Source organism: Anolis sagrei, chromosome 5, assembly GCF_037176765.1.
Source record: "Anolis sagrei isolate rAnoSag1 chromosome 5, rAnoSag1.mat, whole genome shotgun sequence".
NCBI classification, from domain to species: domain Eukaryota; kingdom Metazoa; phylum Chordata; class Lepidosauria; order Squamata; family Dactyloidae; genus Anolis; species Anolis sagrei.
In genome coordinates this window covers 168969286-168993591 of record NC_090025.1, presented here as the reverse complement: position 1 = coordinate 168993591, position 24306 = coordinate 168969286, and the positions used below count along the sequence as shown (strand labels likewise).

The window sequence follows — 24306 nt, the reverse complement described above, 5'->3', positions numbered from 1 at the left end:
ACTTCTCTATAAACGGCCATGGCATTATCAACATTTGAGCTTTTTTTTTGTAGGTACAGATGGGCAACTGTTCCAAATTCAACTTCTTGCTTGCCTTGCCCAGTTTCCTAATATTTTATATAAGATTACTTGTAGAATGGTAAATGTCTTCATGTTTGTTGTTGGCATAATGTTGCTTTTCCAAAATATTATTTCTACCAAGCCATTAAGATACTCCTTTTGTCTTGCACAAATTGACAATTGCATACTTCATTTTGTTCTGAAAAAGCTATAAATGAATGCACTTTCATATATACACACTTCAAAATCTATATTGGAATTAAGGGAAACCTGGGTTCTAATTCCCACTCCCATGTGGAGGTTAAAAACCTACATTGACTTTTTGGGTGAAACACATAATGGAAATACAATACTTTAAATGTAATGTATTTCTCCTTCAGGAAATTATATTGCAGTGGGCACAATGAGCCCTGTGATTGAAGTATGGGATCTTGACATTGTTGACTGTTTAGAACCAGTCTTTTCCCTTGGAAGCAAGAAAGCAAAGAAAAAGAAAGGAAAGAAGGTAATTACATGTATTTCATAATATTGTTCAAGGACTAGATAGAAGCCCTCTCTTTTTCTTGTATCTCAAAAGTTCAATCATACTATTTATCTTATATATTTAATTACATATTGGAGAATTGTTTTAACTCAGACATGGTTCCATACCCCTATCTTTTTAGACCACATCAGCTGTAGTTTCTGATACAGAACATATGCCATCCAGAAGTTTCCATCTGCTCACCCTCAGAAAACCATATTTAATAAGCCTCGGCACTACAATAGGGTTTTGTGAGACCAGTCGCTCTCATTGGAACGGTGTAGTAATGTTGAAGCCACGAACTATATTTTAGTTCTTATTGACCACTTGGGAACCACTGTTTTAGACTAAGGGATTGAAGCTTCTTTGACATTTGCCCAATAAACAAATCCTAGAAATCCAATATGTGATTTTAGTAATAAAAAAAGTGCAGACTTTTAGAATTAATATCAACACTCTGCTTTAAGCCTTCTTAAATGTTAGAATCTCAGGATATTTATATGGGAGAATGAGCAAGCTCTCTAGTAAGTAATCTTTTAGGCTGTTCTTTGCAGTCATAGATACACAAACATATACAGTCTCCCTAAGAGAAAACACAAATATATTAATTTCTGGATACTTTGCTTCCATCACATTACACAACATGACACATGAGTATCATACATCCATTATATTTGCAGTGCATTCTAGAATAGAGCAAGTAAGTTGTTACTCTTTCATAAGAATCTTTATATCTCTCTAGCAGGATTCTCCATAGGTTAACACTTAGAGAAATATTATTGTCTTAAACAGTATAATTCAGCCATTTATCTATTTAGAAACAGCATCTCATTGATTGAGGAGCTCTAAGCATCTCTGAATGGGTGTTTGTGAACTCACAGTTGTGCAATGGTTTAATGCATTTCATACTGTTAAATCTTACATTATGTACTGCCTATCTGTATATCCATAATAGGCATCCATTACAATCAGAATAGAAAATATAACTATGTTAGCAGAGCCCAGTTGTTTTTCTTTCTAACAGTGCCTATCAATACAGAACAGTGTAGGGTTGGTATCCTTCAGAAGAATGTGAGGACACCTTTCCAGTATAAGATAAAAGCCCTAACCATGAGGACATATGACTGCATTTTGGGGGTCTGCTATAGCACAGTGATGCCTCACATATTTTGCATGTCTGGGTTTTTTTTTTAAAAAAAATCAAAATATGTATCAAAATTAATTTAAAAAATCAAATACAATGGCTAATGTTTTATATATGTGGAAGATATGGCAAGATATGGAAACTTGTTATTTTTTTATGAAGGGTGCATCGAAAGAAGGCAGCCAAGGAGGACACACTGATGCCGTTCTTGACCTTTCATGGAATAAACAACTCAGGTACAAATAAATAATGTAATAGTATCTTGTAGAAAGAGTTGTTGCTTCAGTACCAGTGCTGTGTGTTTGCCTCCCTGGTGCTTACTCTTGAGTAGGAGAGGTGGGCCTCAAATTCTTATTGCTGCCCTTTTACTATATATTGGTTCCTTTATACCAGGTGATTGTATTACCATATTTCCTATAAGATTCTCCTGAAAACTTCACTCAGTTTTGTTTGGGTGTCTTTAGAAACTCTTTCAAATTTTATCCAAATGTTTTGCGGTCTACTGGGAATCACCATTACTGATGATTACTGTACAGTTATTATATAATTATGTCAGATTTCTGAGAGCATTTCAAAAGGTGCTGCTATTTTAAAAGATGAAATTTTAGCGGCTGGTTAGGAGTCGAGTAAATAGGCAAAGCCTCTGACAGGTAGATATTACGATGCTAATCTCCCTTTTACAGTGAGTTGCAGAAATATTTATTCCCCTTTGACTTTCCACTTTTGCAGTGTTAACAGCTTGGAACTGAAATGGATTTAATTGGCATTTTCCATTTTATTACACAACCTATGCAACCTTGTTACTTTTAATTGTGGCACAAAGTTAAGTAAATGGGAAACAAGTTGGCACTGTTTCTGTAACTATTTACCCTCTTTGGTGTGACACGTCCCAAAATGCTGTGGTGCAACCCACTACCTCCAAAAATCTCATTAGTAGTTGGATGGAGTTCACATTAACAATTCCAGTGGGACAAGATCTTAGAGTATATACCTCTATTTCTGAAAAGCATTGCTAAATATAGTTTATTGAAAGCCAAGGAACTATCTAAACAAGTCTAGGATAATTTTGTACAGAAGTACAGTGTTGGGTTACAAAATAATATTCCAAAGTATGAACATCCCTTGGAGAGTTATGAATTCCATTATTACAAAACAGAAAGAATATTCTGAATATTCAATTATAATTCTCCCTGAGAAGACTATCCATCTAAACTCGGAGACCAGAAGCACAGAAGAAATCAGACAATTTTGCCACCAAGAATGATCAAAAATTGGAGGATCTAGATGTGCAAAGCCGACAAGCTCTGCAGTTATAACAGTTGTTAAAGGTTCCTACCATGTATTGACTTGGTGTTGAATATGTACACAGCTAATAAGCACTAGTTTCTTTTTGTTTATTTAACTTTGGAACCAAAACAAAAACTATTTGTACCTTCATAGTAGAGGAAAGGTGCAAAACCTTTCATTTCAGTTCCACATTGGAACATTAAAAATGTGGAAAAGTCAAGGATGTGAATGTTCTACAAAGCACTATATCTGGCACTGGCAGAGTAAAAAAAAGAAAAAGAAAAAAATCCCGTAGCAGCAACCCTGTCAATGGCATTGGCCATTTAAGTATAACTCGTACATTTCAGCAAGTGACTAAACTTCGTATTTGAAAACAATAGAATTTATTTTTGTCTTCAGTACTTCTATTGCATGAACAAATGCTGTGTATGCATCTGCACTTGGGCTTTAATGATATCAATCAATGGTACTTCTTCCAGATCTGTGTTGGCGAGTGCATCAGCTGACCATTCTGTGATTCTTTGGGACATGGCCACAGGGAAACCAGCAGCAAACCTTGCCCTTCACACAGACAAAGTATGTTCTTCCTTCAAGAAGCATAGCATTGCAACCAAAGTCATCAAAACCTAAATCCAATTGTTCCAGTTATAACCGTAAAGACTCTCTGAAACCTGAGTTTGTTCATTGTTGTTATTACATTTCTGTGAGTGAGAGCAATTCTAGATTCACACCTTCCAAGTTCAACATTGTCTGAATTCCAGGCAAATCACACAGATTAATCAAATATGGAGGTGGAATGGATAGCTCATGTTGTGAAATGTTTGGCAACCCTGTCATCCACTCCTTCCAGTACCTTGAAGCATAAGTTATGCATGTTTACTGTATTACCATCAAAATAGTATTCTGAACAGGTTTTGTGGTATGACAACTGTAGTAAAAGATAAAGGGAAATTGCTTTTGAATTAGGACCTGAAATTATAATTTTGCAAGGTAGCAGAGATAGTGGCAGCTCAGGGAGGTTACCAGTTCAACTTGATTAGTCAAGCAGAACAAATTTTCAGAACTTGACATGCCCAGCTCTGCAGCTTTGAATTACAAGAAATGTGCTGTATGGATGAATGCTAGTTTTATTGTTATTTAAACTATAGGTATTCTAAGTAAATTCCTCACCATCTACTAGAGCTCCAGATTTCTTTTTATTGTTTCAAGTTTTTTTGAAGTGCACTTTATATGTTTTGTATACTAATGGGTGTATAGCACTAATGTAATAGGTAATGCACTTTATGCATTTCCATATAATGGTAATTATTTAAAATGTATGCACTGTGAGACTAAATTTCAATATACATGTTTAAAGTATAGTTTTCTCTATAGGTACAGACACTACAATTTCATCCATTTGAAACACAGACTCTGATTTCCGGCTCTTACGACAAGTAAGGAAGGGACTACTTTATTTTCACTTTTTCATTTGTAAAATTAGGTTTGCATGTTTGTTGAAGAAATAAAGAAATCATTAATGCAATACAAAATAATTTTTGATAAATGTATGTATTTGAGTATGGGGTTCTGTTTATTATTTTGTGAACATTGTGCTTCTAAAACATCAAATGATCGGCCTTCTAGCAATTTCATAGAAATTTCATAGAAACACTACTCAGTGAATTCTTAACTGTGATGAATATTCTGACTTTGGATGCAGTTTTATATGAAATGTCAGCCCTTAGATGCTACATGAATGTTAGTTTGTTATAAATAAAGACTCCAATATTAAACTTGAATAAATGTACCAATGATATGTTTCAGGTCAGCCATTTTGTATGACTGCAGAAGTCCACAGGATAATCATCGAATCTGGCGGTTTAGTGGACAGGTTGAAAGAGTGACGTGGAATCATTTTTCTCCTCAACATTTCTTAGTAAGTGCATGTATTATTATATCCTATTATTATTACATTTACATTATTTTACTCTATTGTTATTTTTATTACATTTATTATTTTACTCTATTATCACATTTATTATTTTTCTCTATTATTGTTATTACATTTGTTATTTTATTCTATTATTATTACATTTATTATTTTACTCTAGTATTACACACACACACACATAGTGCATATGAAACCTCAGTTTTGTTTTTTTTGTGTGTTTAGACATAGGTCCCATCTCCAAGGGAACTCATTATGTACAAAAATGCAAATACAGGCATTCCAGAATATCAAAGAATATTAAATCCAAAGCACTTCAAATAAAGTATACTCAAATCTGTATAATAATCAACTAGAAGTAAGTTAAGTAGCAAATTTGAAATCTGAGTTTTGATACTGTTGATACTCTTTGATATTTGGTCAGTAACAAGTTCTACTGAAGGAACATTTTAAGAAAATAGGAATTCAGCACTTCTAATAATGGAGGGTCTTACCTGCATAAACACTGCTTATCTCTCTTCTCTTTTCTTTCTCCCTTCCCTTATTTCTGTGCCTGGATAAATGGGAGGCCAAATAGCGCCACCTGTCTATCTGGATTTGACTTCTTATTGTTTTTCAACATAAGTCTTTTCTCTAGGCCAGCACAGAAGATGGATTTGTGTACTGCCTCGATGCCCGTTCACATAAACCAGTTTTCACAATGAAAGCTCATGATGGAGAAGTATCTGGTATTTCCTTTTCTACTACTACTACTGCTACACATTAACAAATGTTGTTTGGTCATTCATTATCTCTACTATAAATGGGGCATTTCCTGTATACTCAGTCCTGAGACAAATACGTTTTTGCTCTGTAATGTGCACTTATCTATTTTAGGATATCAATTATACCTCTATTTAGCGATAGTTCAGAATATTTTTAGCATAGAAAAGTTTTGTTTTTACCTGTGAAAGGAAAGAACCAACCTTTACCATTTGCCATTACTGGCCTTGGAATTTGGGAAGCACTTTGATTAAGCAACTTTGTTGTTTTCCTGAACTTGAAAGTGGAGTAGGAATATTGTAATCCACAATGTTTTTTGTCTGGCCCGATTATACTGGAAGTTGCCTGGATTGAGGACAGTGGCTCTTTCCAAGGGATGGGATCATTCTTCATATTTAGCTCTAGATGTCATTCTGATTTAAGCTCTTAATGAATTCTTCCCTCTGAGGCTGGATGTACACTGTCATATAATCCACTTCAATTCAATTAATCTGTATTCTGAAACTGAATTATATGGCAGTATGACTCCAGCCAGCCTGAATTTTACTATATAGCAAAATTATGTTGTTGTTTTTTTCAGGACTACAGTTAAGCAGCCAAATTAAAGGATGCCTTGTTACAACATCAGAAGATAAATATGTGAAAATCTGGGACATATTAGGAGACAAACCTAGTTTGGTTCATTCCAGGGATATGAAAATGGTAAATTCAGTTATCTTTTAAAAAACGTATCAGTACAGCCTGGTTTTATTCTTGTCGCTTTAAAGTGCATCCTGTAAATACACCCTAATTCTAGTGAATCAGGAATTATTTTAAGAATTGTTTGTTGTGACACATTACTCCAGTTCGTCTCCTTTGTGTTCATTGAAAAGCCAGGTATAAATTGGCTTCCTGTAGCTGGAGGCACAACAGGTTTCTACAGGGATCCTGCAGAGTATTGTTCCCGCAGCACGGCCAACTATAAGTAAATACATGCTTGTGTGTTGGTGCTCCCCAGTGAAATGTAAATGGCCATGCTGGAGGGTAGTATTTCTGAAAAAGTATGTTTAGGATTGGGGACCCTGTTTGATTTGTGAAGAATTGTGGCCTTTGCAACAACCAGAAAAACAGGTTATGGTAGTGTAAATTATCATAATCCCACTAGTAGAACAGCAGCCTTAAATTTTGAAGGAATTGACAAATCCTAAAGATTTCTTTCCTGGGTGATGCAAGTGTTTAACCTCAGGCAGGCACGAGCAAACTTTGGCTCTTCAGATGTTTTGGACTTCAGCTCCCACAATTCCTAATGGCTGGTACCTGACCTAAGGTATGCATAATTAGTAGGTCAGTGAGGGATCATGAAGAAATCACATTTGTTTGACTTCTGCCCACAGGGTGTCCTCTTCTGTGCAGCTTGTTGCCCAGACCGACCATTCGTCTATGCCTTTGGAGGGGAAAGACAAGGACTACGTGCTTGGGACATAAGCACAATTTCTGCAGGTGATTAATTCTCGCATACATTGCTTTTGTTGTGTGTGCTATTCCACAAAAGTGCAGTCTTCAGATGTATTACTTAGTGACATTTGAAAAATAGGGCACAAATGGTCAGGAAAGGAAGGGCTATACTATCACTTATTTAAATTAGCTTAAATCAGCTCTTGGTTTTGATTCTATTTCAAAATAAAGCTATGGGCAAAGGTCCTTCTCTACCCCTATACACTTCTGAACAGTACAGGATGGAGTTCTTTCCATTTTATGTCCTCCAGATCAACTGTATTACAATTCCTCTTATGAAATGAGTTCTGGTGAACACATCTGGTGATGCTTTGAAGAAGGCTGGTGTAAGGACCTCTTCTGCTACTTCCAGTATCTCTTATCATGGCAAAGTTCATTCCCAGTGTTTCCCTGAGTGTTTAGGTGAATTTTATTTTTTGCAAAAGAACAGAAACTGTGCAGTGCTCCTGGTATAAATACTGGTAGTTTCCTGGAGCAGAAGTAAAATATGGAAGTACCACATTTTAATATGACTTGTAAGACAGTTCCCATCATTAATGCCAGTGGCCCTGTACTAATCCTAACAATAGTGCATACTCTTGTTTGTTACAGTGAATGAAGTTTTTGGAAACCGGCAGAGGCTAGTGGTTGCCCAAACAAGTCATGAAGCTGAAGCACAGACTTCTGCAAACAGCAGCAATGTTCCAGAAGCTATTACAGAATCATGATGTAATTTAACTCTATACATATTCAATGCTAATAATTATGATTTCTGTAAAATTTGTATTTTATCATGATACTTTTGTAATTGCCTTTTTTGTGCCTGCTTTAACAGCAGGTTAGTGCAGAGCTGTGGTTTGCTTTATAAGCTGTTTTCCTGAAGAGCTAAGCGGTTTGTGTAAATCAAGAGGTGGAAGATGCAGTCCAGCATCTACACAACAGTGTTACAATCCTAAGCTACAGGTCCAGTATAAATGAAAGGGCCTTCTGGTCACCTTTCAGTAATTCAAATAGCCATCACTGAGGGGGTACATTAGTGTCCTGTTGAAAAATGTCCTTGTTGAGGTCTTTTGGGCTGGAACTAGAGAGCTGTAATTAATGAACAGATTAAAAAAGAGTATTTTATTATTTGTCTGTAAGGAAACCGTTTTTAAATGATATTGTGATTCCATAAATACATTAGCAGCAGAATGCACAACTTCCCAAAAGTAGTGGTTACCAGTTACAGTACAGAAGGTACTATATGTTGTAACCACTCATGCCAAACCAAGCCTACATTGCAAACACAAGTGTGCCTTTTTGCATGGCTCCCACACCACTCCACTGGAACAGACAAGTTGTCAACAAAACTGACAAATTAATCCATTAGTATATATTGAATGCTCATTTCAGATTGTTCCTGATGTGCCAAATGTAATTTATACAACAGGAACAATCAGAGCACTGGACTGCTGTGATGAAATTTGATTTGTATACTGAGGTACCATTAACTGTAGAAGATTGCTGATACTGTTTCAACATTTGGCTGATCAGAACTGTACCTGCTTCATTCTAATAGTAATTCACGACATATCACCCATCTCACCAATAGCACAGTTTTAACAGATGGAAGTGGGTAGTTACATTGGTTTAGGTTTTCTGGAAGTCCTTCAAAAAGAGTTCATAAACAATTTTCTTCAGGAGAGTGAGCCCCATTGAGAAAAAGGTTCACTATCGAAAAAAGTCAGTTTGAAAAACATGATTTTAGAAAGTGGAGTCCATTTACACTTGTAGGAATACCATTTCCAGCATGTCTCTTGTCACATACATGTCAGTCTGGAGTCTGCAGTGTTTATCAATTCTTCTTCTGAAGAAGAAGAAGAATCATCGTCGTCATCTTCCTCCTCCTCCTGGGTTGAGAGGCTGCAGGTTGGTCCTTTGCAGATTTTTAGGTGGCGTGTGAGGTGGTATTTGGTTAAATAAGCCTTGGAGCATTTTTCACAGACATAGTCCCGCTTTCCTTCATGAGAGTTTAAGTGTTTCTTTAGATGGTTTGTCCTCAAGAAGAGCTTCTCACATTGGGGACACTTGATCTGACGTTCTCTAGAAGTGGAAAGAAAAATATTGTAGTTGGGTAAAAGTACAGCTGTATCAAGGCTGAATATGACAGTTGCTTCAGAATATGAAAGTTCAATCTTGCCAAACATTTTTTACTTGTTCCAACCCTGGCTTTACATTTTTATTTAATATCCAGGAAGCTACAATTTTACACGCACAGATCTCCACACAATAAATCTGAGAAATGTATTTCTCAAAATTGCAGCAACCTATGACAATCACAAGAACAAGAGCAAAACAATCAAGACTACTGCTCTCCAGAATGCCTACAGAGAAAGTATCATTTCTTTGAGTTTTCTTTTCTTCTATCTATAGTGAAAGACCATGAAAAAAATACTGAAAGTCAGAAGTACTATATAAAAGGTTAATGCCTGAATTTTAATACTACATTGACTTCACTTTCAGAGTGAGAACAGAGGTCTCCAAAACATCTAAAGAACACTATTTGCTCTTTCATTATATGGTGATGTAAAAAAGGATAATTCTATCATTTATAAATTTTAGTGTCTTAAAAAATCATGAGCCTTTTTCTTCATTTGACAATCATCCTGAGCATTTTTTTAGACTGATATATATCCATAAATGTGCCAGTAACCTATCTCGGGAGTGTTCTCTCACCTAGTCTTGTCTGTTGTACCTGCATTTTGCAGAGATAGTCTTTAGAGAATTGAAGGGAACTCTGTGTAATCCTGAAAAACCTATCATTATAAGCATTGGTATAAAAATGATTGGTCCATATTGAAACCCCCTGCACACACTATGCTGTAGCTACTCTATTAGATAGGATTTAGATCCACAGACATACATTAAATTAAGTTCTATACTTTCATCTCATGGCAACTTTTGTTTCCTCCACAATATTGACTTTGCCTTATGATGACCCGTAATCCTACCACCATTGTGTGAGGCAGAGGAACACGTGTCTCTAGGCCTCTAAATTTCTTTAGACAAATCTGTAGTCTTTCAAGGATCCTCTCCCTTGCAAATTACTCACTGTGTATGGGTAAGTACATGTTGCTTGAGGTCCTGTCGTCGCATGAACAGTTTTTCACAGTAATCACACTTCAGGTTTTTCTCCCCAGTGTGGATAACCATGTGTGACTCGAGGTGGGCCTTCTGAGTAAAGGACTTTTCACAGAGAGAACAGCGATAATTCTTTTGACCTAGAATGAAATAAGCAGATTTTCATTCTCAAAAATATAAACATAGTTTGAAACCAGGATGATGAATGTCTAACGTGCTATAACAGCTACTGAATCACATATGCAATTCACTATCAATTCAGTATTGATGGAAAGGGAATATGCGTCTCCATGAACTTTCCTCACATTTTACTGAAAACTCTGAAGCACAACTCTGTAATTCTCTAGAAACTCCCAATGAGCATTCCTTATGTTTGAATGCCACCTTAATAATGTCTCAAAAAGAGAATTGTTCTTCAAAGCCTGATGCTATTTCCTAATGATTCCTTTTTAAAAAAGTATTATTTTGGCATTGTCAGTGGGTGACACCTAGTCACCTAATTGAATAGCCAGTATAGAGATTGCAAATTTATGTTGAAGTAATGGCAGAAAAAGTGCCACATGAAAAAGCACTTTTAGAAATTTGAGTTAAGACTTCAGTCACATAAACAGCAAAACTCTGAAAATAGTCTTCAAGGAAATATGGTTTATATAATACCTGCTTGACTTATAGAGAAAACACAAACTAAGAAGTGGGAATTCAAATTAAAATCAAGATAAGAATTGCCAGCCAACTTTCGCTTATCACACAACACAGCTCATAAATCACTTGTTTAACACAGATGCGATAAAGAAGAAACAAGAATTGGTCACAAATGCAACTTTGGGGAAGAAAACAACTTCAAGTTTCACTCTTACCTACACTTACCTGTATGGATTTTGAGGTGTGTGCGGAGATTGCTCGGGTCACTAAAGGCTTTGCTGCAGAAATCACATTTGTGTGGCTTCATTCCCATGTGCCCCATGAAGTGAACGTGAAGTTTAGAAGGAGAGATGAAAGCTTGAGGACACATGGTGCATTTCCACTTCCTTTCCTTGCTGTGCCCTGGTCCGTGGCTGCTGCTATGGCTCTGACTGGGGAAGGGGCTATGGATGTGACTACTCAGATGAGCCTTGAATTCAGTATAAGAAGCACATTCTTTTCCACAGTGACAGGTGTGCACATCTGGATGCTCAGGAACACCTTGAATACAAAACCAAACCTAGTCAGAACTACTACAGTTTTTGTTTGTTTGCTCATGATATGGTACCCTTGAAGAGAACCATTCTTCTCTCAATATTTTCAGTCTAAAACATGAGAAGTTTTGTCTTATGGTTGCAGGAAGGACTTCGACTCCAAAGGATGCAAAAAGACATATTCACAGAATAATGTAATTCTTAAGTATAATAATGGATTAATGATTTTTATAATCAGTAGAAACAAGGAACTAAGGAAAGCATCGATATGACACAATAAAATCAAGATACTTCTTAGTTTTGACATGAATTAAAAAACCTTACCTGTATAAAGTAAGGTAACAGTACATAACAGTGAGAAACAATAACGTGCAAACTGGACTTTATCTGGTTTCTGTAACCGACTATTGACCTGATACGGAGTAAATCTCTGAAATAACTATTGAGCCTCCCTGGCTGTATGATAACACCTATCATCTTTTTGTAAAATAGATACATTAAAACTCCAAATTAAAAAAAATTAAAAAATATACAAAAAGCAAGTAAGATTAAGGATAGCATCCATACTAAATGTCTTTAAACTGCTTACCAATTTGCCTGGCATAATCCCGACTATAATAAAAAACAAGCTCATGGTCTGGAGGGATATCATGTGAGGTACAGAAGTAAATCTTTCCATCATGAGGATAAGCGACCAGGTTCTGTTCTTCTCGGTTCCTATTCCACAAAAAAACAGAAAGGGTGATCCACTAAAACATATTTCTTTAACAAATACCCTGAAAAACAATATTCTTAACATAAGTCAGTTTAAAAGCCAGTGTGTTAAGTTGTTTGAGGGTTTAAATTCCCACTCGACCAATGAAACTGACTAGGATATATCATACTCTCTTGGCCTTAAAAGAAGGCAATGAGAAACTGTCTCTGAACAAATTTTAAGGCTAAAATGGGAAAATCTGAAAAGAATATGTTACAAGTTATGGAAGAATTATGCACTCGGTACCGCTATGCCACTAGTTCCATTGCAAAGTTTTCTCACCTGGCTTTCCGCACAAACATCATCCAATTACATTCATTTTCATCAGTTGTGAGAATGTAGAATTCCAGGATGTTATTGTGATACATCTGGCAGGAGAAAGACAAAAGGGACCATTCAGATATCTGACAATATCTCCACAGTGAGCACCTGAGCAGCTACATAAAGTAGCGCTCGACCTATATATGCCTCTATATATCATGTGTTCTGTGATTTGGCCTGAGTCCCCTTTGGAGTGAGAAGGGTAGAATATAAATACTGTAAATAAATAAATAAACGGCAATTCGCAGGAATGGGTGGGGACACACCCACCTGCTATGCCCTGCATCCTCAGATTTTTCTTTTAAAAAAAGATGTAAACAACCACTGCTTTCAGAGGGCCGTGGAAGTGCAACCTCACTATGATTTGGGGTTCTTGGTTTATTTTAATCTCAGAAGAGGTCTTCATTAAACAAGAAAATGAACCAGAAGTTTTGAAATACTTCCTTGTCAAAGAAAGAGCTCAGTTTGGATTGAAATAGCCAGGGTGTTAAAAATATGACAAATGTGCCCCCCTAAAATTTATTTATATATTTATTGATTCATTTACTGTACTTATACCTTGCCCTTCTCACCCTGAAGGGGGACTCAAGGTGGCTTACAAACTATGGCAATTTCAGATACAGATAATAACAATATCAACAGAACACAATACTATACAACTGTGAAAAACACATACATATCAATTACAATAGTGTTTTGAATGATTAAAACACATTAAAACATTTCAAACATATCAATCTTACATTGCATTGAAGCACGATTACAGGTCTTACAGTCCAGTGGCTTAAACAGCCAAAACCCTGATAAATAGCAGCTCAACATCCTCAAAACATTGTCACACACTGCCCACCCCCACCTAAAATTAGTCCAATCCACCCCACACCCAAATGTCCTTAAGGAATGCCCAATGGGTTGATGAAAGATTCCCAAAAAGGCATCCAGCTGGTCCAGTTGGAACACTGCAGCCAAAGGGGCGACGGTGGAAGAGGCCCCAGACTGCCTGTCTGGTTTGAATGCTGCAACCTAGGACTTGTGCAAGGAAAGAATTTAGAAGGGTGGATATTAGAGGAAGCAGAAGGCCATTACCTTCCCCACCCTGGTAAAAAAGCATGAAGACATCATATCGGGAAATCACTGTTCTCTTTAAGAGATGCTTCCCCTCCAGCAAGACAAAGTATTCCGTGTATTGAAATTTCAAAGTTGGTACTATTTCAACACTGGAATGAAGTAAACTAATAACATTCCCTGACAAAGCTTCAATTCCCAGTATTCACTGGGGTTACAGAGACTAAGGTTATGGCAATAAACTTGATTTTGGATACGCTTTAAGAGAGAATTCTGAAGCACTATGATAGAAAAGTACAAGTCTCTCTGGAGTACACTTTTCTAACCAGAAGAGGGATAAAATCAATAAAAGGAGTTTGATTATAAGTGACAGAAGTCTGGGAAACTCCTAGACCCTTCTCAACTATGGGAATCCAATAAGAGACTTTTGGTAAGTCACTTTCTCTCAGCTTCAGATTAAGGCAATGGCAAACTGTCTCTGAATGTAGCTTGCTAACCAGGTGGTAGGATTGCCAGAAGTCAGAAATGGCACATAACAACAAACCAATATATAATCATCTACCAGAACACAGATGACAAATAATGTTATATTTAACTAGATCCTAACTAGATATTGGATTCCAAAATATTCTTCTCACAGCTGCTGATGTAATGCTGCAAAATGCTGCATACAAAAGGATGTCAAGCCAAATCCCCAAAAAATTACATATAATTAATAAGGTGAAAGATTAAAGGACAAAACTCACCTTCCAGATGTGATTGGCTGCTTTGTCTGTCCAGTCAGCTACTTCCATGGTGTGACTCTGTTGCCCAATGAGTGGCCCAAAACAAGTACGCACGGGAATGGTTTCCTGAGCCCACACACCTGCCAGCGATTTAGGAAACAGAACAAAAAACAATCCACTGACTACATCAAGTCAAGTCCAAATACAAGAATTGTAATGCTTTCTAGCCAAGAGCTCTGAGAACTACTGCTAAGCATCAGACCATGAAAGCATCTACACAATAAGCTAGTCACAGAAACTATTGTCAAAATACACTTCTGGGGATAAACACTGCTTAAATCTATTTTCCTGCTAATATCAATTCATTTACTTTGAGGTGGGTTGTAAAACTGAGGTCCTGACCACCTGCACTCATTAAAGATTTCAGGGCACTTCCTGCAAAAGTAAAAAAAAAATCAATCTTATTTCAGAAACCACAGAAGAAGCTAGGAAAACAGGAGGCGACCAGTCGCCAGTACTTTCAGCAATTAAAACAACAAGAGTTTTATAGCCAAGAATCCATTATTCTCCTAGTTATTCTACCACCAAATCATTCTCACCAGGCTGCTAGTTGCATTCCCCCTCAGATTACAGTGTTCTACAGCTATAGTGTTCTACAACGTTCCAAGGAAGCCAATATTCTGCACTGAGGTCAATGCAGAACGGTTCCGGCCCAGCGTATCTGTCCAAACGCATCTCCCTCTACGTCCCACCTCGGAGTTTAAGATCTTCTGGGGAGGCCCTTCTCCCGGCCCCGCCTCTATCACAAGTGAGATTGGCGGGGACGACGAGCAGGGCCTTCTCAGTGGTGGCCCCTCACCTATGGAATTCACTCCCCGGGGAAATTAGATCAGCGACATCTCTCCTTTCCTTTAGAAGGAAATTAAAAACATGGATTTGGGACCAGGCGTTTGGGCAATCTGGCAGATAAATAAAGGACTACGACGACGGATAGGAATAGACAATGTGGAATGAAGTATGGACTCTGAGTTGGCGAACGCTGAGCATGAGATTGGTTATTGATTGTGATATATATTTATTGTTTTAATTGTTATAACTTTTGAACTGCTGTTTTTATACGTTTTGTATTATTGTGTAGGCATCGAATTGTGCCTGTTTGTAAGCCGCCCTGAGTCCCCCCTCGGGGGTTGAGAAGGGTGGGGTAGAAGTACACGAAATAAATAAATAAAATAAATAAGAGCTGACATCTTTCCCAGAAGGTCAGTTTCCTCCAATGTAGATTGAAAATTATGTTAGGTACTTTCTGAGTAACATTTTTAGTACAAGCAGGAAAATGGTGATGCCCACAGTCCTGCCCTATATTATGCACTAACTGTTGGCTTCTAGATGACGACCCAGAATCTTCTGCAATGTGCTTCAAAGTAAATATACAAATGTTCTGCAGGTAGTGAGTCACTACAGAGAGTTTCTAAAGATGTACAAGTCATTTGCTTAACATTTTACCAACATGGTTTCAGGAATCTCCTACTTTTGACATGTGAAAGAAGTCCTCTTAGCACAGTTTATATTTCAAATTTGTAAACTACTTGCAAAAATCACAGCTTTAGCTAATCAGAAGATGCATTTTCAAAAAGTATAATCAACTCAATATAATATAATGGAACTTAGATTAAATAAAATAAAGATATTGATAAAAATCTAAAACTAAGACTTTCCTTCAAATGCCTAGAAGTAATTCCACTAACTGAGGGATGATGAGTTCATTGCCAAACTTTAGCTAATGGCCGTACCCAAGGAAGAAGGTCCAAGACAGGCTGATAACTGACAATACTGCCCACCTGAAGAAAAAAGGTGACAATTCTCTATTAGTGTTAACTAATGTTTCTTTGCAGACATCAAAAATATGCTACAGAAAGTGATCCTTATTAGGAATCTTGTTTTATGAGTGAGAGCTGCTGTTAGACATTTGCCCTTCCAATTACCACCATTATCTCTAAAGTATGTAAAACACATTTCTAAGGTAACTGTGTAATGTGGGAATATTTAATACTGTGTGATGAGCCTATGCCAGAAAGGACTTTAAAGTACCCAACAACAGCAAAGTGTTTAGCAGTTCTATAGAATATATAAAGATGGATTATACAGCACTACTGCTCTCCCCATTTAATCACTTATTTATAGCACTGATACAAAAGTACTTCTCACTACCTAACTAAAACAGTACCTGATACTCTTCCATTGTATACTATCGATATAGTTCTGTTCAGATCTATTTTTTCCATACGGTGCATTTTATTGTCATTTCCTATAATTAATGTAATAAATTGTGTTTACTTGAGATCTTCCCTGCCTTAATGTCCATGTCATGTGCTAAATTTACAGTTAACCAAAGATTCTTACCAACTTCAGCTGCCATGATAGACTGCCGAATAACAAGCTGTTTGGGGAGAGAGAGCCTCGCTCGGCTCTCTATGGGAGTGTCTGGAACAAAGGTCACAGGCCCATGATCCGGGCAGTCAGATGGATAAGCCTTGTCACACAGTGTGCACCCTGCAGAAAGGTAAATGACACATAAAGCATCAGATAAGTGTTCCTTGGTGTTTTATTGTAACCAACTGTAAATATAAAACTCCAAATAATAAATATTCAGGGTTGAAGTCTCTCTTTCCAATACTCTGCATCTGCTGGTAGCTACTTGCAGAAATATTAGTGGCAAGCAAATTTGCTTCCATCTGACAAAGAAGGTTTACAGAATTTATTTATCTGTTTTTAAAGGATGCACATGATTAACAAGGATAATAATAATAATAATGTTGACTGATAGAAAAATAAAATGAAATCAAATATAAGGTTATAAGCTGTGCAATACTGTTTTTATTTAAGACTAAGCAATCTCAAAATTCACTGCCACAGACACAGTTCAGCACAATGTATCATTGCTGGGAATTTTTTTATCTTAACTATTGTAAGGTTTCTGGCTAAGTTCAGAAAAAAAAGAAAAATAAAGAATTGGCAGAAAATGTCACCATGCATACTAATAAAAGATGCATCGTTTCAACATATGAGCCCTGGTGCTGTAACACTGATGAATAGCTTATACCAGAAGCACATACACTACTAGGTGGACCCAAACCTTGAGTGAACTTAGAATCTTTTCCCTATTTTCCTAGCTCTGTGTGCTGTTTGGTGGAAGAGGCACCTAAAAATGAAGCCACCTTTCAGCCCTGTCCACTTTACTTTGTGCAGGGAGTTATAGAATATCACATGAATAGGATTCAGTCCCAAATGTGTAAACATATAACGCAGGAGAAAACAAGAGCAATATCACAATTACCTGAACTTGGGGTAGGGTATGGAAGGTGAGAAAATGAAAAGCCGTGACAAATCCACAACCTGTTCTAGTAATGTACAGACATTACTGGTCGATTGTGAGTTTTGCTGCGAGTTTTCCTATCTGTATGGCTCCTGATGTTTCTGGAACATGGCCATACAGCCTGGAAAACTTACAGCAACCCAGTGATTCTGGCCATGAAAGCCTTTGATAATACATTCCTGGTCCAGCTTGGACCAGGAAAAAAATTTGAATATATTTTGAAATGTGGAAGGGGAAGTCACGACAAAAGATGTACACACTAGTTTATTTCTTATGTTCCCCTAACATTTCCCAGCAAAGGCTCTGTACTATTTTGTCAGATTTAGACCCCCAAATAAGGAAAGTTTATTGTAAAAAAACATTTTACCCTGAATTTTAATTGAAAGTACTACCCAGAGGCAAACATACACAAGCACACACTCACATATGGTAAACAAAGTTGTCATATTTTCCTTGGAATCTTCCATCTGCAGGGATGACGGCACAAAGGAAAGATTGTCTGAGGAGACATCCACATGATTTTGTCCCATGGCTACGTCTTGGCTCATGGAGGATACTGTCACAGGCTCCAGACTGAGACCCACTTCGTGCAATGAGACAGACTCCAGGGAAGTGAGGTTGTGTGAGGTAGAAAGTGCAACACTCACAGAATTGCTATTCATGGCCGCCGAGTGAATAGAGTCCCCAAGCGTTCTGTCAGATATCCCACCAACACGGCCTGAAATATGGTCAGGCTCCATAACAACAGGAAGCTCCAAAGTGCTACCATGAAGAGGGATGACACCATTGTGCCCTACAGTGTCTGTTGCTAAACTGTTTCCCACAGCATCCACAGTTAGAGGTTCATGGTTATGGCTGCCATTTGCAATCTGTGAATGATCCCCGGCAACATCTCCCATTGTAAGTTCCTCAGCCATCCTGTCAGTTGCAATTGGACTCGTGACCCTTGAAACACTTTCCATGGCAATGGATGTATCTAGAGCTACCTCATGGCTGTCGCTGGGATGCAAGCTTTGAGTGTTGTGTGGATTCACTGAACGGGAATCCATGGAGACAATGCCTGCTTCAAGGCCCACTGCTCCATTGGGCTGGAAGGGATCTAGGCCTGAAGGGTTGTTGGGGACAGACAAAGCTGGATTGCTGTCCACATTTATATTGTTGGGATGGATGTACTGAGGTGGAGGTCTGTCAGCTAAATAAGACAAGAGACCTGCACACAGGAAGAAAAGAAAGCAAGAAAATGAGAAATGCAACTTGTTTGTAATACATTTAAAATTCAAGATTTAAAGAACTAGTGGCCCCTTACAAACAGATTGTGACAATGATTGTATGTCCCAGCCCCCAAACCCAAACATCAATAATAACTCTATGCAGCTTAAAAACATATTTAGATATAGGAAAATAAAAGCAAGATATACTTCAACAATTCTGGGAAAGTTTTGTTTTCCTCTCAAAGTGATCTTCCCATAAAAACCTGTTGCTGAACAGTCATTTACATTACACATGCATGCACTGTTGTGTCTCACAACTTACCAGGTAGAATGTGTCTGAAATAGCTGCTCTCCAAATGAGGATAAGGCGGTGGAGGTAGGGTATAATTTCTCTCTGGTATACCACACATCACCCCTCGATCCCCAATGCCCATTGGAAGCATCAGAGAGAGAGCAGAGGGTAAGGAGGGTCCCAGATTTGGAATTGCAACTGGTAATCCTAGTGGAAACCAAGCCAAACAAAAATATAGCGATTAGCATCCAACTAATGAAAGGAGGAAAAGCAATGTGTAAGATAGTTAAACAAATAATGAAATGGGAAAGGTCATCAGAAGATTTGAATTCTAACTAAAATAGAACAAATACTAGTTGAAATATTCATTCTCCTCCCTTCAAAGGGTTACAATGGATTCCAGCATCACAGTAAAATCTTGCATTTCTATTACTATTGGTCATTTTCTTGGCTACATTTGAAAGGTGCATCTGTTCCTGAAGACATTAAAATATACCCACTAGATTAAAATATCTAGCAACCTCACAATACTGGAGTCAGGACTGTGAATGAAAGAATGTTAACTTTTCCTCAAGTTAGGCTCAGAATTATAGCTACACTTCTTTCATCACAAAAAAAAACCATAAACATATTCCTTCCCTCCCCTATCAAGCTGACTTCCTGCATTACCTGGTGCTGATATGGTATTATGTGTTGGTGATGAAGTCAGACCAATATGGTTTCCTCCAACACTAAGGGCATTGCTCACAGAGGAAGCCGTCAACTGCTCCATTCCTACAGGACTCAAGCTTAACTCGTTCATCCTAAACAAAAGAGAATATTTTCCAGCATGAACATTATATTTCAATGGTATTCTTCTTATCAGTTCAAGGGTTCTGCAGATATGACATTCAATATACACATACACATCCACACATATCCTGGATGGAAACATTAGGCAAAAATTAGGTGAAAAATTACTAAGATTTATTTGTCCATTCCAAAAATTAAAACTAGACATAGCAGTTTTACTAAAAATATTTTTGCTAAGCATTGCTGTTAAAGATTTGGATTGTAAATGACACCATCAAGACTATGCTTTGCTCAAATTTGGAAACAGACTGAAGCACTGATGATGGATTGTTCCACTTGTTGAGTTGACCCAAATGGACAAATTAATGTGGCTTCTAAAAATACCACTATGCCAAATGAAGGCTTTCTGAAAGTTGGAAAGACAAACTCTAATGATGTAATTAAGCTGTGGTTATGGCTTTTGCTAACTTTAGTGAGATTTTGTTTTAGATAGATGTTGATGGAATAATATTTTTTTCTTTTCTTGTTTTTTCTCCTTCCCTCTTCTATATTTATGGATGTATATTATTTTTTGGTAATATAGTTTGCTGGTGTTGAATATAATAAATAAATGAATATATTGGAGGAAAAAACAATCCTTGGATGACAGAATAGAAGGCATGCTGATCAAACTTTCAGATGACACCGAATTGGGAGGGACAGCTAATACACCAGAGGACAAGAACAGAATCCAAAATGACCTTACCAGATTAGAGAGCTGGGTCAAAACTCACAAAATGAATTTCAACTGGGAGAAATGTACTTAGGCAGAAAAAAACTGAAATGCAGAGAGATGTCAGATTGGTGACATCTAGCTTGAAAACAGAGGACCTAGGAGTTTTAGGGCCCATCCAGACAGCTCCTTTATTGTGGAAATTTCTGCAATAAAAAGTTGACATTCTGGCCAACCTGCAATTAATTCACCAAAAACCAGGAAAACCCTGGTTTGTGACAAATTAATTAGATAGTGGATTTATTCCATGCCTTCTTGGAAGGCACAGGACAAACCCATTACTTTCGGTGTCTGGACTGCAGAAAACCGTTCCCACAGTTTTCTGGACTAAATCCCACCCCTCCCTCAAACCCCTTGTAAAAGTAAGGAAAATTTACCCATCCTCCATTACAGTCTTGACAGAGCTCTCCCGGCGCATAGAAATGATGCACTAGGAGAACGGGGGGGGAGGGGGGGATATTCCTCCCCCCCCCTCTCTCCTGGCACGTCATTTCTATGTCCGGCAAGACTGTAATGGAGGGCAGGTAAGTTTTCCTTACTTTTAAAAGGGGTTTTAGGGCTTTTATGGTGGGGGTTACGGTGTCCCAGTGTTGTACTAGGAAGTCCCAGTACAACATCTGGACACCCAACCCAGAAAGCGTGCGCTTTCTGGGGTGTGTGTGAACAGCCCCCCAGGAACATCCGCGTTTTTTAAACGCAGATGCTCCCGGGATAAAGGCCTGTCTAGAAGTGTCCCTTGTATGGTAGGCCACAAGTTGAACATGAGTCAACACTGTGATGCAGCAGCTAAGGGGATTTTGGACTGCATAATAGGAGTTCAGGCAGTCCCCAAGTTACAAACAATTCATAGTTACGAACGGGGGTGAGATAACAGGAAATGAGAAAAATCTACCCCTAGGAAGGGACATTCACTCCTGAAAGAGGAGTGGTGAAAAGGTGCCTCAACAGAAGCTGTATTATCAATTCTTGTTTGCACAACAAGCTAAATTTCTCAAAAATTCTTCTGAACAGGGGCACAGACAACAAAACAAACACCCTTCCTCATGCTATCCAAAGCTTTTATATGGTCCTGCAAGTAAGATTATGTAACCTATTTGGGGTTAATTTTAATGGGTCTATTCTATATTGTATGGTTTAATGCAGGCATGGGCAAACTTTGGCCCTCCAGGTGTTTTGGACTTCAACTCCCACAATTCTTAACAGCCTCAGGTCCCTTCCTTTCCCCCCTGAGCCACTAGAAATATTAATGAATTGGCTTTTGAGCAGATATAGCCTGAACTCTCACTAGAAATGAAGTTTACTAAACTGAGACTGTCCTACTTTGGACATATCATGAGATGATACGACTCATTAGAAAAAAAATATAATGCTTGGTAAAGTCAAAGTCAATTTGATGGGAAATATCAATAACAAATGGTACCAATTCTAGGTTGTTAGGAATTGTGGGAGTTAAAGTCCAAAACGCCTGGAGGGCCAAAGTTTGCCCATGCCTGCTTTATAATCTTAAACCTTGTACCAGACTATGTACAATACCAGAATAAGAGCCAGTGTGATGTAGTGATTTGAGTGCTCGTCTACAAGATGAATCTAGATTGTAGAATTAATGCTGTTTGAAACCTCTCTAACTGCCATGGCTCAATGATATTGAACCAGTACTTTTACAAGATCTCTCTTGCCTTCTTGGTGTCAAAATCTGTAATATATTTCCCAAGTTATAAAAATATACAAGAGAAAATATCAATCAGCCTACAAAATCGTACAAGAATCCCTCGTTGACAGCAAAGGGGTTTGTTTTTGTTTGAAAATAAAAATTAGTTGAACATAGGAAAAACATTTATTTATTTATTTATTTATTTACAGTATTTGTATACCGCTTTTCTCACCCCGAGTGGGACTAAAAGTGGCACAGTCTGAGTCTTGGCGGTCCGAATAATCCACTTTAACGCATTCTGGCACCGAGAAGCTCAAAGCCGGTTCCCATGATTGCAAAACATTGAGCCAGGGCACTGAAAGTAGGGTTAAATTTCATTCATTCCATCCAGCAGGCATGGCCAAACTTGGGCCCTCCAGCTGTTTTGGACTTCAAATTTGGGGTTAATTTTAATGGGTTTATTCTATATTGTATGGTTTAATGCAGGCATGGGCAGCAGTGGAACTCTTTTATTATTATTATTATTATTATTATTATTATTATTATTATTAAACTTTATTTGTACCCCGCTAGCATCTCCCAAAGGACTCAATGCGGCTTACAAAGGCCAAGGTCTCAACACAACAACAGCAAAACAATAACAATACAATTCAAAGCAAATTAAAAACATATGCAATAACAAACATTACACCATTACGCAATAAAACCAGGGCAGGGGCAGTGATGGGTACAGGTTAAAAAGTGCTGGGTGTAAGAGGTGATATGTTGGGATTCTGGGCAAGTGCAATGTGCAGAGAGTCTTAAACTCTAATAAAGTGCTTCTGGGACATAGTGCTGGGGGTTATCTTATTCCGGAAAGGCACATCGGAATAGCCAGGTCTTCAAGTTTTTTCTAAAGACTGCCACCATGGATACTAGTCTAATGTCTTTGGGGAGGGTGTTCCAGAGTCGGGGGGCAACCACAGAGAAGGCCCTGTCCCTCCACCACACTCTCTGCCCCGGAGTGTGGTGGAGGCTCCTTCTTTGGAAGCTTTTAAACAGAGGCTGGATAGCCATCTGTCAGGGGTGGTTTGAATGCAATATTCCTGCTTCTTGGCAGGGAGTTGGCCTGTATGGCCCTTGAGTTCTCTTCCAACTCTTTGATTCTATGAAACCTAGACCCTCCAGGTATTTTGGACTTCAACTCCCACAATTCCTAACAGCAGGAATTGTGGGAGTTAACGTACAAAACACCTGAAGAGCCTAAGTTCTCCCACTGCCTGAAAACGTTAAGAGAAAGGTAAGACAGTAAGAGCTGTTCGACAGTGGAGTAGACAGTGGCCTCAGAGTGTGGTGGAGTCTCCTTCTCTGGAGGCTGGAAGGCCATCTGTCGGGGGTGCTTTGTTGGGGGTTTCTTCCAGCTCTAGGCGTGTGTGACACGGCCCTCTCACCTGTGATGCATCTGCCCAGCGAGGCCGGGGTTAGGAAGGGCCTGGCAGCAGCAGCAGCAATGAGGGTTTCCTCCTCCTCCTCTTCTTCTTCTTCTTCCTCCGCCGCCTCCTCCTCCTCCTCATCTGGTCCCGCTGCTCCCAGCCTCGCCCTCCAGCGCCCAGGAGCCCGCCTGCCTCTCCCCTCTCACCTCAGGCCAGGCCTCGGGGCCTCCGCCGCCTTCGCCCAGCGCATGCTCATGGGCCAGGCGCAGGCCTCAGCCGTTGCCGTGGTAACCGGCCTCAACGAGGGGAGCAAGAGGTTAAATCAAGGCGCCCCCTTCCGGAAGGGGAGGTAGTGCAGCCTCTGAGCAAGAGAGAGAGACAGAAAGGCGGGAGGAGAGTGCTCAAGCTCAGAAAGGCGGCTGCTTCCGCTTTGTTCCTTCCTCCCTCCCGGAAGTAGCCCCTCC

At 38.5% G+C, this 24306-nt stretch overlaps 2 protein-coding genes across 3 annotated transcripts in view; one reads left to right on the top strand and one right to left on the bottom strand.

Moving 5' to 3' along the window:
* Positions 1-8304, top strand: part of PWP1 (PWP1 homolog, endonuclein) — a 17130-nt gene extending 8826 nt beyond the window's left edge. Inside the window, exons 7-15 of the mRNA XM_060776942.2 lie at positions 441-565; positions 1890-1963; positions 3494-3590; positions 4389-4450; positions 4821-4932; positions 5582-5672; positions 6287-6408; positions 7080-7185; positions 7792-8304. Of these exons, the coding sequence (XP_060632925.2) occupies positions 441-565; positions 1890-1963; positions 3494-3590; positions 4389-4450; positions 4821-4932; positions 5582-5672; positions 6287-6408; positions 7080-7185; positions 7792-7907 (905 nt within the window). The 3' untranslated portion in view covers positions 7908-8304. The remainder of the gene's footprint in view (positions 1-440; positions 566-1889; positions 1964-3493; positions 3591-4388; positions 4451-4820; positions 4933-5581; positions 5673-6286; positions 6409-7079; positions 7186-7791) is intronic.
* Positions 8281-24306, bottom strand: PRDM4 (PR/SET domain 4). 2 transcript variants are annotated; one of them, XM_060776940.2, is made up of 12 exons: positions 23861-24306; positions 19885-20018; positions 19246-19422; positions 18137-18922; positions 16740-16889; positions 16130-16177; positions 14361-14479; positions 12511-12596; positions 12064-12191; positions 11167-11481; positions 10271-10439; positions 8281-9261 (listed from the first exon to the last, which is right to left on the bottom strand). In XM_060776940.2, exons 1-12 carry the CDS (start codon positions 23869-23871, stop codon positions 8979-8981), a joined length of 2406 nt encoding a protein of 801 aa, XP_060632923.2. In that variant the 5' UTR covers positions 23872-24306; the 3' UTR covers positions 8281-8978. The 2 variants fall into 2 exon arrangements, with proteins under 2 accessions (XP_060632923.2, XP_060632924.2); XM_060776941.2 differs by lacking the exon at positions 16130-16177.